This window comes from Rhincodon typus, chromosome 4, assembly GCF_021869965.1.
Source record: "Rhincodon typus isolate 14 chromosome 4, sRhiTyp1.1, whole genome shotgun sequence".
Classification (NCBI taxonomy): domain Eukaryota; kingdom Metazoa; phylum Chordata; class Chondrichthyes; order Orectolobiformes; family Rhincodontidae; genus Rhincodon; species Rhincodon typus.
This window is the reverse complement of record NC_063335.1, coordinates 18607460-18622660: the sequence shown is the minus strand read 5'-3', so window position 1 is coordinate 18622660 and position 15201 is coordinate 18607460. Positions and strand designations below refer to the sequence as shown.

The 15201-nt window shown below is 42.4% G+C and overlaps 1 protein-coding gene across 2 annotated transcripts in view; it reads left to right on the top strand.

Annotated features, from left to right (window-relative positions):
• The window catches only part of mib1 (MIB E3 ubiquitin protein ligase 1), a 140018-nt gene that overhangs the window by 12706 nt on the left and 112111 nt on the right, over positions 1–15201 (top strand). For both annotated transcript variants that reach the window (XM_048595680.1, XM_048595679.1), the window contains exons 2-3: positions 2667–2838; positions 6786–6915. In XM_048595680.1, the coding sequence (XP_048451637.1) occupies positions 2667–2838; positions 6786–6915 (302 nt within the window). The remainder of the gene's footprint in view (positions 1–2666; positions 2839–6785; positions 6916–15201) is intronic.

The following is a 15201-nucleotide window of genomic DNA, read 5'->3' as shown; positions in this document are numbered from 1 at the left end:
TAGAGGAGAGGATAGGTGGAGAGGAAACAAACAGGTCGAAGAGGCGGGGATGGAGCCAGTAAAGGTGAGTGTAGGTAGGGAGTTAGGAAGGGGATAGGTCAGTCCAGGGAGAACGGACAGGTCAAGGGGGCGGGATGAGGTTGGTCGGTAGGAGATGGAGGTGCGGCTTGAGGTGGGAGGAGGGGATAGGTGGGAGGAAGAACAGGTTAGGGAGGCAGGGACGAGCTGGACTGGTTTTGGGATGCGGTGGGGGGAGGGGAGATTTTGAAACTTGTGAAATCCACATTGATACCATTGGGCTGCAGGGTTCCCAAGCGGAATGAGTTGCTGTTCCTGCAACCTTCGGGTGGCATTGTTGTGGCACTGCAGGAGGCCCAGGATGGGCCCACTCCCGTACATCTCAGTTGTCCTCGTTTTTCAAGGACCGTAACTTCCCCTCCTCGGTGGTCGAGAACGCCCTCAACCGTGTCTCCCACATCTCCCGCACCTCATCCCTCACACCCCGTCCACGCAATAAGAACCAAAAAAGAATCCCCCTCGTCCTCACGTACCACCCCACCAACCTCCGGATCCAACGCATCATCCTCCGACACTTCCGCCATCTGCAATCCGACCCCACCACCAAAGACATCTTTCCCTCCCCACCCTTATCTGCTTTCCGGAGGGACAACTCTCTCCGTGACTCCCTTGTCCGCTCCACACTCCCCTCCAGCTCCACCATACCCGGCACTTTTCCCTGCAACCGCAGGAAGTGCTACACCTGCCCCCATACCTCCTTACTCACCCCCATCCTAGGCACCAAGAAGACTTTCCACATCAAGCAGATGTTCACCTGCATATCTGCCAATGTGGTGTACTGCATCCGCTGTACCCGGTGTGGCTTCCTCTACATCGGGGAAACCAAGCGGAGACTCGGGGACCGCTTTGCAGAACACCTACGCTCGGTTCGCAATAAACAACTGCACCTCCCAGTCGTGAACCATTTCAACTCCCCCTCCCATTCCTCAGACGACATGTCCATCCTGGGCCTCCTGCAGTGCCACAACGATGCCACCCGAAGGTTGCAGGAACAGCAACTCATTCCGCTTGGGAACCCTGCAGCCCAATGGTATCAATGTGGATTTCACAAGTTTCAAAATCTCCCCTCCCACTACCGCATCCCAAAACCAGTCCAGCTCGTCCCTGCCTCCCTAACCTGTTCTTCCTCCCACCTATCCCCTCCTCCCACCTCAAGCCGCACCTCCATCTCCTACCGACCAACCTCATCCCGCCCCCTTGACCTGTCCGTTCTCCCTGGACTGACCTATCCCCTTCCTAACTCCCTACCTACACTCACCTTTACTGGCTCCATCCCCGCCTCTTCGACCTGTTTGTTTCCTCTCCACCTATCCTCTCCTCTATCCCTCTTCTATCCACCTCCCACTCTCTCTCCCTATTTATTTCAGAACCCCCTTCCCCTCCCCCTTTTCTGATGAAAGGTCTAGGCCCGAAACGTCAGCCTCTCTGCTCCTATGATGCTGCTTGGCCTGCTGTGTTCATCCAGCCCTGCACCTTGTTGTCAAGGATAAAAGCAAAATACTTTGGATGCTGGAAATCTGAAACGAACCAGGTGAATGCTGTAGAAACTCAACAGGTCTTGCAGCATCTGTGGAACGGGAGGGTGTTAATATTTTCAACTGTTCATAACTGTTAACTCTTTTTTGTTAACAGGGTTGTAACAGTAAGTGGAGTATGTTGAATTGGGGCAACCTTTTGGACTGTGGATGAAATTAGTGGAGATATAGCAGATAGAGTAGCAAAAATGGGTATGTACGCAAATTGACAGGATATAACTAGTCATCCTCCTGCTGATATGTTCTGGGACCAATTGTTTTGTCTATATTCATAAAAGACTTGGATGACTGAATATATTTAAGTTTGTTGGGAATACTTAGGTGGTGCAGTCAATGTGCAAAACTATCAGAACGTTCCATGGTGTGGTTGATAGATTAAGTGGACTGCCAAATGGAATTTAGTGCGGGCAAAATGTGTGGTCATTCACTTTGGACCCATCTTGACCAATATTTTCTAAATAATGAGCAGCTGGGATCTGAGGGTCTTTGAGATTGAGGGGTTGAAATGTAAAAATCACTGGACAGATTCCAAAATTCAAAACTTAAAATGCTGTTGGACTGTTTGTGCTTATCTCATGAGAGGCAGAATAAAAAAGGAAAGATATTATGCTATGACTAAACTGAGGCTTAATTAGATCTTATCTGGAGTATTGTATTGCATTCAGGATACTGCACCTCATTAAGGATTTACAGGTCTATGTAGCATAGAATGAAATTGTGACAAGAAGGGTTAAATTACGAGCATTGTCTTGTGTTCCTTGCATATTGACGGAAGGACATTGAGAACAATTCTAATTGAATTGGAACTAATTCATAGATTTTTGTTAGTTGAGGATTCTAAGGGTTACCGAACATTGTAAGATCAGATCAGACCTAATTGAGTGACTTGAAGGGCTCAATGGGCTGCTCCTTTTACTGTCTTCCTAACTTGTGAAGAGAACCATCAGGTCCAACAAAGTATATCTGGACACTTGGATTAAGAACAAGACAAATTGTCTTAATTTACACTGGAACTTTGCTAACTTCCTCTTATTTCATCTCCTTTATAAAAAGGGATCAAACATGATGGGACAATGTGTGATACATGTCGTCAGCAACCGATTATTGGCATTCGTTGGAAGTGTGCAGAGTGTACCAATTATGACCTTTGTACAGTTTGTTACCATGGCGATAAGCACCACCTGAGGCACAGGTTCTATAGGATCACCATTCCTGGTAGTGAGAGGTAAGTTTACAGAAGAATTGTAGCTTCTTTATGATAAGAACCTTTAGTCTGATTTTTCTGCAGTGCGAGTTCAGTGTTCTACAGCCTGCTTTAATGGTTAGATCATGGCATTATTTTTGAAGTAAAATCGGTGCAATCAGTTTATTTAGTGAGTAACTGGGCTATATAGACCACCAGTGCCCAAAGATTAATTCCTGCCCTGTTAAGTTGGCTGCCCTGAGTTGGTGATTGGGCCACGACATTCAGCTTTTGTGACCTTTTGGTTAGGGGAGGGAATATTGACCAAATGTTTCTACGCAGTGTCACCATTTATCCAATAGATTCATAGTATGCACATTTTGAATGAGACAGGTTTAAGCTCAACTCTGATGTGATCTTCCATTTCTGGTTACATCAGTTTCCAATACTCATTAATGATGTCTGCATGCAGATAATGTCTACTTAAGTATCTGATTCAGTCAGGAATGTGCATGTCACTGTCTGGGCCAGTATTTATTGCCTGTCCCTAATCGCCTTTGAGAAGGTGGTGGTAAGCTGCCTTCTCGAACTGCGATCAGTTTGCAATAGGTAAACCCACAATGCCATTTGGGAGGGAGTTCCAGGATTTTGTCCCAAGAATTATAGCAGACTTGGTTATTTTAAATGTGAAAGCTGTATGTGTATGATAGCTGTATTGGTCAGATCTATTAGATTGTGCAAACTGACTTTTCACCCATGTGATAATCTGAAATGTCAGCACTAATTCATATTTATTTTTTTAATTTGTCCTTTTTCAGAAATTATCTTTTTAAATTCTCAGTGCAGATCTTGGTGTGTTGCCACCGCATTGTGACACTCATTCTTAAGAATATTGGTGATCTGACCCAAGTTTCACTTAGTTGACATTATTTGCTAATACTGTTTAATATGCTCAAATAACTTAACTAGTATCCATGTGGAAACTTCTTGTAATGAAGTGGGAACCTGCTTTTGAATGAATTGTTATTGCCACTGACTAAGGCTTAAAATTGGCCTGTCTGTCTGTTCTGTGTGCAAGAGTCCACGATTAATGCATCCAGACAATTGCGTGTTAAAGAAATATGATCCAGTTGAGAATGTCATTCTGTTTGAATTCAGGGATTAGAGCTAATTCACCTTTTAAACATGTTTTCATATTCCAAATTGATTTGAAGTCATAGAACCACTGTCACCAAAGAGCATCTGACCTTTCTCCCTTTTAATCAGTGGTTCTTGGGAAGCTGTGAAATAGCAAATTTCACAATAATGCTAAAAAAGAAGGGGGTTTGTATATTCAGGAACAGAATATCCTGGTCATTTATTAATATAAAACATAGAACCACAGAAACGGGCCCTTTGGCCCACCATGCCTGTGCCGACCATGATGCTGTTCTGAACTAATCCCATCTGTCTGCACCCGGTCCATATGGCACCATTCCCTGTCTAAATGTCTCTTAAACATGGCTATAGTCTCTGCCTATGCTTGCTTGATGGGAAGGAGAGTGGTGGAGGAGCATTGTTTTTCAGACTGTAGGCCTGTGACCAGCAGGGTTCTGCATTGTTGTTTGTCATTTATACACATGATTTGGATGAGAATACAGGAAGCATGCAGATGACACCAAAATTGGTGGTATCGTGGACATTAAAAAAGTTTATCGGAGAGTACAACAGGATCTTGATTAACTGTGCCAGTGGGCTGAGGGATGGCAGATGGAGTTTAATTTAGATAAATGTGAGGTTTTGTGTTTTGATAAGACAAACCAGGGCAGAACTTGAAAATGGTGTCACAAGTAGACAAGGTGGTTGGTGAAGGAGGAGTTTGGCATGCTGCTTTCGTTGGTCAGAGCATTGAATGTAGGAGTTGAAACATGATGTTGCAACTGTGCAGGACATTGGTGCGACCACTTTTGGAGTACTGTGTACAGTTCTGGTTGCACTGCTATAAAAGGAAGGATATTATATTAGAAAGGGTGCAGAAAGGATTTACAAGGATGTTACTGGGACTGAAAGGTTTGAGTTAGAAGAGGAGGCTGCATAGGCTGGGACTTCATTCATTGGAGTGTAGGAGGTTGAGGGGTGACCTTAATAGAAGTTGATGAAAGCATGAGGGGCATTGGTAAGGTGAATTGCAAAGGTATTTTCCCTAGGGTATGAGAGTTCAAAACTAGGATGCATAATTTTAAGGTTAGAGAAGAAAGATTTAAAAGGGACCTGAGGGGCAAATTTTTCAAACAGAGGGTGGTTTGTATGTGGAATGAACTGCTTGAAGAAGTGGTAGAAGCAGGTACAGTTACAACATTTAAAAAATATTGGACAGAATAGGAAAGGTTTAGAGGGATATGGGCCTAACACAAGCAAATGGGTCTAGTTTAGTTTGGGAAACCTGGTTGTCATGGACGAGTTGGACCGAAGGATCTATTTCATGCTGCATGACTCTATGGCGCCTTTAAATTTCTCCCCCCTTACCTTGAACCTATGTCCCCTAGTATTTGACATTTCCAATCTCAGAAAATCTATCCACGCCTGTCATAATTTTAGAGATAGCAAGAACTGCAGATGCTGGAGTCAGAGTCAACGTGGTGTGGAGCTGGAGGCACACAGCAGGTCAGGAAGCATCAGAGGAACAGGAAAGTCAATGTTTTGGGCTGGGACCCTTCATCATTGAGGAGTTTGAATGCCCTCCCTGAGTCTGCATGGGTTTCTGCTAGGTGCCCCAGTTTCCTCCTACAGTCCAAAGATGTATAAGTTAGATGGATTGGCCATGGTAAGTTGCCCATAGCATTCAGGAATGTGTAGGTTAGGTGCGTTAGCCATGGGTAATGTAGGGTTACAGGGAAAGGGTGGGGGGATGGGTCTGGGTGGGATACTCTTCAGAGGGTTGGTGTGGACCTGTTGGGCCGAATGGCATGTTTCCACACTCTATAGATTCTATTCTGTTCTCTCCTTAAAGCAAATACACTCCAATCCCATTAACGTCCTGGTAAACCTCTCTTACACCCTCTCCAAAGCCTTCATGTCCTTCCTATAGTGTGGCAACCAGAACTGCACACACGACTTCAATTGTGGCTTAATTAAAGTCTTGTACAGCTGCAGTATGATTGCTAACTTTTGTGCTCAATGCCACAACCAATGAAAACAAGAATGCCTTACTCTTTTACCACCTTATCTACTTGTATTGCCACTTTAAGGGAGTTATGGACTTGCATCCCAAGATCTTTCTGAAAATGCTCCATGGGTCTTGCCATTTACAGTGTACTTTCCTCTTGCGTTTGACCTCCTAAAATGGATCATCTCACGCTTGTCAGAATTAAAATCCATCTGCCATTTCTCTACCCAACTTTACAACTGATCTATAATCCTTCTGTATCTTTTGATAATCTGCTCCACTTTCCACAACTCCTCCAACTTTCTTGTTATCTGCGAACTTCGTGTTAGGGAAAGTCAGCATAGCTTTATGTGGGGTGGTCTTATCTCAAACTTGAGCTTTTTGAGGAAGTGACAAATCTGATTGATGAGGATAGAGCAGTAGATGTTGTGTACATGGACTTTACAAAAGCATTTGATAAGGTCCCTCATGGTAGCCTGATCCAAAAGATGAAGTTGTTTAGAATCCATGATGACTTGGCAAGTTGGTTATAAAATTGGTTTGGACATATAAGACAGAGGGTAGTTGTTACGTTGATTTTTGGACTTGTTTGATGAAAATTGGATAATTCAAAATACAAGGAAATCTAAAATTAAGATTCAGACATGATACTAATTTTGATTTGGCCTAACTGAATGCTATTTTAACTATGTTTGCGACCTAAGGAGACCTAAAGAGAAGACACTTGATACTTAATGGAATAAGTTAGCAAGGAAAGTGGCGTACAAAGTGACGCCTTTCTGGGTGTGTGGAAATCAAGTATACTTTTTCTTAAGAATTTAATTTTAATTTTCCTTTTGATTAGAGTTTTGTTGGAGTCTCGACGAAAGTCGAAGAAGATAACTGCAAGAGGGATTTTTGCAGGTGCACGAGTGGTGCGCGGAGTGGACTGGCAGTGGGAGGACCAGGATGGAGGCAATGGGCGTAGGGGAAAGGTGAGTGGTCTGCTCAACAACATTTTAGATTTGGTCAGTGTTGCAACAATTATGTGCTTAAGTGAAAGCATGTTTGAAGTCCTGTCCTAAAGTCGGTGTAGTTTTTCTTGAAGAGTTAGTACCAAAGTTGGTGCAGATACAATGTATGAGTTTACTTGATGCTGTGACATATGTTGTGCACTTGGAAATCAACTGTATTGTAACTAATAAGTGCAGATAAATAAGATTGTATGATGGTACAACAAGTATTATGTGAATTTGTATTGACCATGATTTTTTTTGGAATGCATTCTACTTGTACAGTTCTTGAATATAGGATGTAGAAGTCAGATTATGATTTGCTTTGTACCTTTTATTGTTTGATGTTAGTACAGTTAGAGGTGATGGTCATAAGTGCTTGTGAAGTTAGTTTTAAGAACTCAAACTGAAAATTTTCTTTACATTTTAAAATATAATGATTGTCTTAAAATTTAACCTGTCATGTTCCTGTGAAAAGCAGTAGTTAGCAATATCACATCTCAGGATGTATCATTTCTGGGACTGAAATGTTAACTTTTCTAATCAACCTCTTCAGAAATGTTATTACACCCTTCTGGCGCAGGTGGGGCTTAGGAGAAGGGTCACTTCCACTGGACCACCAGAGACCTTTTTTCGCGATTTTCAGTTACTTAAGAGTAAATCAAATTCATCGTGAAAATTGTTTTTTTTTCAGAAGATGAATCTTCAGATGTCTCGCACTTAATTTGGTGTATTTGAGCTTTATCTATTGTATTGGCTATTGCTCTTTGCTTGATATGATTTTCACTCTTAAATGCCTTTTACGTTTGTGTAATTTAAGAAGTACCCACCTACTCTTGCTGCATGTATCATCTCTGATGGGGGATCTGACTATTCTAAAACAGCTGAGGCCAAAACGTATAGAGATTTAGAATCTTTTAGACTATGGCCAATCATGGTACTTGCCTGTGCTGAGCTTCTGTTTGTGGTTTTCTCCTGAGCTAGAGCGGGATACATAGATCTGGAGTACCTGTGATTAGGCTGAAAGTGTAATAGCTGACGAACAATTTTCAGGTTAAAATAAATTTTTTTCAGAGCCAGTTGTGAGATGGTTGGATTGAATCCAGATGAGTCATTGTAAAGATCTCCTGGTGTCAATTCTTCTGGTCTCACTGTTTTCATGATCTGCAGGCTTGCCACATGCAGCCATTGCAAGTGACTGGTCAGTTTAACTTCTTTGTCCAAATGATTTTTCTGCTTGTTGCCTCAAGTGGATTTTGACAGTTTTTTTAAATTTGTGAGATGTGAGCGTTGCTGGCGAAGCCAATTTTATTGCCCATCTCTTATTGCTAAAGAAGATGGAGGAAAGCCACCAACCTGAACAAATGCAGCGTGTGTCGGGTAGGCACCGGTAGATTGCAGGGTGAGGGGTGGTGAGCCGGAGGTAAGAGGGAGCAGAGAGTGAGTTTCAGCATCGTTGTAAGAGCATAAGAAATAGGGAGAGGTGTAGGGTATATGATTCCTTGAGCTGCTCTGCTTTTCAGTAAGGTCATGGTTGATCTTGGTCTCAACTGCATTTTCCCCATCTTCCTGACAACTTTTTGACTCTCTTCATAAGTCAAGCGTCTCTCAACCTTATCTTTGATTAAGCTCTATTTTTTAGTTCCTAGAGCTCTTGGCCAGATTATTCTAGAAATGTGTGGTGCTCATTGAAAAGCTCCTTCTCAACTCTGTCATAATTGGGCAGCCCGTTACTCTAAAACTATGTACTTTAAGCCTAGATTCCCCCATGAGGGGAAACAACCTCTCACCATTAACTTCCCTCAACTGCATTCTTTTTAAACTTCAAATACTGATGAGCACAGCCTTTTCTCATAAGGCAACTCCTTCATCCTTTGAATTGGACTAGCGAACCTTTTCTGAGCTATCTGTGATGTGATAGCTCAGAATTCAAAGGGTTGTAAGTTTCTGGATGTAGTTATGCTGCAGCTTCCTGGTGCGCAGGCAGAGAGAGACAAGGTGACTGCTGTACAGCCAAGCAGCAGTGGATAATGTAGGGGTCCCCTGAGTGTATCTCCCCCATCCCCCAAAAAAAAATTTGTACTCACTTCTTAAGTTTTGATATTGTAGTTTCCTGAGGAACTATCAACTTTATCAATCAGAGCCAAGTTGACAGCATGGTATGTGTTGGGGAGGAGGAGGGTCAAGAAAGCAGTAATTGTATGGGATTTAATGGTTATGGAAACAAATGGATGGTGTGTCTCCTTTATGTCAGGGTCAGGGCTGTCACTGAATGTCTGCTGAATTTTCTGGCATTAAAAGTGGAGAAAATAGAGATAGTAGACCATACTAATGACATGGTTTGAAAGTGGAGTAAGGCCTTCCATGCAGATTTCGGAGAGCGAGAGAAGAAATTGAAAATTAATCATTGAATCCCTACAGTGTGGAAAGAGGTCTTTTGGCCCAACAAGTCCACACCGACCCTCAGTATCCCACCCAGAACCATGCCCCTATAACCCACCTAATCTACACATCCCTGAATGCTATGGGCAATTTAGCATGGCCAATTCACCTAGCCTGCACGCCTTTGGACTGTGGGAGGAAACCAGAGTACCCAGAGGAGTTCGCAAAGGTAGTATCTCCAAATTACACTTAGTGTCACGTGCAAATGAATACAGTAGAGAAGGACAGTGTGGGTGACTTGAGTGGCACGGAACAATGCTGCAGAGGGAAGACCTTTAGATTTGAGGGGCTTTGAAACTAGTTTCAGCAAAGATAGAACCTGTACCAGCTGTACTAGCTGGAGTCCTATTCAGTGATTTGTGATATGTACTTCAGCAAGGCGTCTGGTGAGTAACGGAGATGAGCTGAGGACACAGAGGTATGATATCACAACAATCACAACAAATTGACTAAAGAAAAAAAAGAGAGACAGCTGAACATTGCTGCTTACAGAGTTTCCGATGGGATAGGCAAATTTCAATTTTACAAAGATTAAATGTGATTCTTACAATCTTGGTTACGCAAACAATTCCCAGGCACCTGGAAGCAGCATCAAATGAAGCCAAATATATTGAACTGAGGAAAGGAATAATCCGACTGTTGGATACTGATATACGTTTTGTGGACCTCCAAGCAGTTTGAGGGAGATTGAGAAAATATGGAGGAAACTTGCTGTGGTAGTGAAAAAGAAGGGCAATAATTGGGGCTTTTTAACTAATCTATTAACTATTCATAAAAGGTAAAGAGGTCGCAGAATTCTTAATGTATTCAGTACGTTTATAGTCAGTAGGTGCTAAGTATAACAAGGGAGGGACTGTTCTGATCTTAGCTTTAGGGGAATGAATCAAAATCATAAATAGATCCTTTGTCTGTGACAAAGGTAAACTTTCTCTCCTTGTACTGTTGAACCTGTTTGTAGATTTTAATGTGGTTGACCACACCATCCTCCTGCAGACTATGTGGAGGAACTTTGAGTATCAACATTCGTGTGCTGACCACACTCTGGCCACTGGTTGAGATGCAGTGAATAGGAAAGAACAATTTCTGTTATCAGAGAGGTCAGTAAGTATAAACAAAAACAGAAGTTTCTGGAAAAGCTCAGCAGGTCTGTCAGCATCTGTAGGGAAAAAAAAATCAGAGTTAACTTTTCGAGTCTGGTGACCCTTCCTCAGAACTGATGGTAGCTGGGAAAATGTAGGCTTAGATACTGAAAATAAGGAGGGGATGGGGTAGGGAGTAAACGATAGGATAGAGCCTGAAGTGAGAGAAGAGCAGTTGGATAGACGAAGGAGTTGATAACGATCTGGCTCGAAGGGTGGAGAGCTGTTAATGGGGACTAACAATAGGTGGTGTGTAATGGCAAGGCCTGGTGTGTGGGATAGAGGGCTAAGACATGGGAGAGTTTAGGCCCTAAAATTATTGAACTCGACATTGAGTCTGGAGGGCTGCAGGGTCCCCAAGCGGAAAATGATGTGTTGTTCTTCCAGCTTGTGTTGAGCTTTGCTGGAACACTGCAGCAAGCCAGAGATGTTGGCCAGGGAACAGGGGGTGTGTTGAAGTGGCAGGCAGCAAGTAGCTCAGGGTCTTTTTTGTGAACAGAATGTAAATGTTCTGCAAAGCTGTCACCCAGACTACACTACATTTTCCCCCAATGTAGAGGAGACCACATTGTGAGCAGCGAATGCAGTAGACTAGATTCTGGGAAGTGCAGGTGAAGTGTTGCTTCATCTGGCAGTTATGTTTGGGCCCTTGGATAGTGGGGAGGGAGGAAGTGAATGGGCAGGTGTTGCACCCTTGCTGGTTGCAAGGGAAGGTGCTGTGGGGCTGTAAGGGGGTGTTGGACGTGAAGGAAGAGTGGACTAGGGTGTCCCAGAGGGAACGGTCCCGGTGGCGGCGGACAAGGGAGGGGAGGGGAATATGTGTCTGGTGGAGGCATCTCGCTGGAGGTGGCGGAAGTGGCGTCTGATGATCAGTAAGTATAAAGTCTGGTTGTAAAATATTTTGTACATGTATGAGATGAAAGTTGAGTTATTTTTCACTCAAGGTGGTTAAGTTTTGGAACTTACTGTTTGCCTTTGTGTTTATGAGAAAAAAACCTCGGAAAATAAAAAGACACGGATGTACTGCTTTAACTTAGAGGACTATGGACAATAAGCTGGGCGGTGCAATTAAACTGATTCATTTTTAGGTTTCTATGGTCAAAAAATATTATAACACAAGGGGGGGGTAATTTGGCCCATCTTGTCCATGCCAACCCAAAGACCCCCAGAGGCCCTTTCTAATCCAATCTTCCTGCACATGGCCCATAACCCTGCATTTGAGGTGCAGATCCAGGTACTTTTTGAAAGAGCTTAAGGTACTGATATGATTTACTGATTTGTTTTCATTCTGTGCTTATCATTGTATTATTATTTAAGTTTGAGTGCATTAGTCTGGCGTAGAGGAAGTTGCTGTCTTGTGAAATATTGTGCCTGGATTTTCTTCCCTTGCTGCAAGGTGGGGGGAGCAGTCTGCTCAGAACCAATGAAGTAAGTAGCTAGTGAGGCCTTGAGGTTTTCCCAATAAACTCAGATCCTTTTCTGTGCTAGTTTTGTATGAACATGTTAATCTTTTGCACACCTTCTACCATCAGTCTCGATCATCAGCAGTCATTCCTGTCATAGTGTTTAAGAATAAACATTATGCCAGGTTGCTTCTGGCACCAACAGAAAGGAAATTTCATTGATAACTGTATGCTTCGGTTGTGCAGAGTTGTCTGATGTGCACGTCTGAGGTGTGTCGGAAACAGAAAGTTTACCTTATTGTACTTCATGATTGATTTGTTGACTTTGTACAAGTTTAATCAATGTGTATTTCCGTGAACAAAAAGACTTGCATTTCTCAATTCATATGTTACATGGAATCCATGTCTTTGAGTGAAGATTGGTGAACCTCAGAGCTGTTTCACACACTGATAACAGTATATTAAATTAGGCAGCAAAAAAAAAATTCATGAGATTTGTAAAGATTTTATTCATTGTTTTCCTCTGATTTTATTGTTCACTGTGTGTGGAGCGACTTCCAAAAGTGGATATCAATATGTTGTGCACGACCAGTGTGTGTGGAACCTTTGAGTGGCTGCTTGGCTGTGCAGCTTCGAGGGAGCATTGGTTTTTGTAAATCTGTAGTTCAGAACTGATATTAGCTTCCACCTTTCCCTTTGCTATGTAGAAGCACTCAACGGGGTAAGATCCACTTTTAAATACAAGATCCAATGCACATCACCAGCTCTCGACGAATTTTGTAGCTGATCTGTTTGACTCTTACAACTCTGACAGGCTTGCTTTCTTTTAAGAAAACAAATTGTATTCATAAAAAATTCAATAGATGTAAAAATCTCAATTTTATATTCCCGCCGGTACATGGTGAAGTGCCTTTTTTCGAGATCCTTCAGTAATTTTTCTGTTGAGACATTCCTCTTACTGAATCGATCGGACAGTAGATGACTAGTATTTGTCTACCCGCCTAAGCTTAGAGATTGTTTTCTCCTCTCAAGCATCTGCTTTAAACTGATTATATCCATCCTGAGCCTTTCTCACTTTCAAGTTTTGGATACTGTATGTTATCCACAAAGACCGATTATTTATGTAACATTCTATTGTGTTGTTCTTCAGTCCCTTTTACATAGAACATCTCTTCCAAGATCTTAGTCAAATAAAATACCATGTCAAAAGCATCAAGTAGTTTCAACAGCTAATATGCTCTCCACCGCTCTTACTTTCTTGTCTCCCTTGTCAAGGAGCAGCATTGAGTAGACTGGGACTGTACTGACTGGAATTTAGAAGAATGGGAGGGATCTTACAGAAACATTAAAAATTATGAAGGGAATAGATAGTATAGAAGTAGGAAGGTCGTTTCCAAAGGCAAATGAAACTAGAACTAGGGGACATAGCCTTAAAATAAGGGGAAGCAGATTCAGGACTGATGTCAGGAGGAACTTCTTCACCCAAAGGGTTGTGAATCTGTGGAATTCCCTGCCCAGTGAAACAGTTGAGGCTACCTCATTGGATGTTTTTAAGGCAAAGATAGATTTTTGAACAGCAAAGGAATTAAGGGTTATGGTGAGCGCGAGTAAGTGGAGCTGAGTCCATGCAAAGATCAGCTATGATCTTGAATGACAGAGCTGGCTCAATGGACCAGATTTTCATTGAGACACCACGAAAAATGATCAATGTTATAATTCACAAAAGCAGAAGTTACTGGAGAAATTCAGTAGGTCTGGCAGCATCTGTGGAAATAGAAACAGAGTTAAAGTTTTGAGTCCAATGACCTGAATTCTTCTGAAGGAGAGTCATGTTGGACTTGAAGTGTTAACTCTTTTTCTCTCCCACAAATGCTGTCAGATCTCTTGAATTTCTCCAGCCTTCTCTGTGTTTGTTTCAGATTTCCAGTATCTGCAGTATTTTGTGTTTAACCTCGTTTGTCACAATTGCATCAATCAGCAACTAATATACTCATGACCTGATTTATGTTTTCAGCCACAAATGCAATTTGATGTGAATCCAAATCATATTTAACCTCTGACCTATCTGTTTCATAAGTTGTTTCAAATACTTGACTCCTTATCTGCAGATAATTCCTGACCTAATGACATTGAGTCATGTTAGTAATATCTATTTTCCATTCCCCATTTCTTTGATTTCTTGGAGCAACTCCTTTAAAATAAAGTAGTTGAATAACAGCAAAGTATTGTGAATGCTGGGGATGTGAAATTAAAAGAAGTGCTGGAGAAGCTCAGCAGGTCTGGTAGCAACCGTGGAAAGAGAACAGAATTAACATTTTGAGAAGAACAATTCAGTCAGACTCCATTTTAACTGAATCTGTCTTCATGTGCTGCCAAATCTGCTGAGTTTCTCCAACATTTTCTGTTTTACTTAGAGTCTAAGTTATGGCTACATTTACATAAGAACATAAGAACTAGGAGCAGGAGTAGGCCATCTGGCCCCTCGAGCCTGCCCCGCCATTTCATAAGATCATGGCTGATCTTTTTGAGACTCAGCTCCACTTACCCGCCCACTCACCATAACCCTTAATTCCTTTACTGTTCAAAAATTTATCTAGCCTTGCCTTAAAAACATTCAACGAGGTAGCTTCAACCACTTCACTGGGCAGGGAATTCCACAACCCTTTGGGTGAAGAAGTTCCTCCTGACCTCAGTCCTACATCCGCTTCCCTTTATTTTGAGGCGATGCCCCCTAGTCCTAGTTTCACCTGCTAGCGGAAACAACCTCCCTGCCTCCACTTTATCTATTCCCTTCATAATCTTATATGTTTCTATAAGATCTCCCCTCATTCTTCTGAATTCCAATGAGTATAATCCCAGTCTACTCAGTCTCTCCTCATAATCCAACCCTCTCAACTCTGGAATCAACCGAGTGAATCTCCTCTGCACTCCCTCCAGTGCTAGTATATCCCTTCTCAAGTAAGGAGGCCAAAACTGCACACGGTACTCCAGGTGTGGCCTCAACAGGACACTATACAGCTGCACCCTAGCCTCCCTGTTTTTAAACTCTATCCCTCTAGCAATGACTGACAAAATTCCATTTGCCTTTTTAATGACCTGCTGTACCTGCAATCCCACCTTCAGCGATTCATGCACAAGGACACCCAAGTCCCTCTGCATAGCAGCATGCTGCAATTTTTTACCATTTAAAACATAGTCCATTTTGCTGTTATTCCTACCAAAATGGATGACCTCACACTTATCAACATTTTACTCCATCTGCCAGACCTTTGCCCACTCACTTA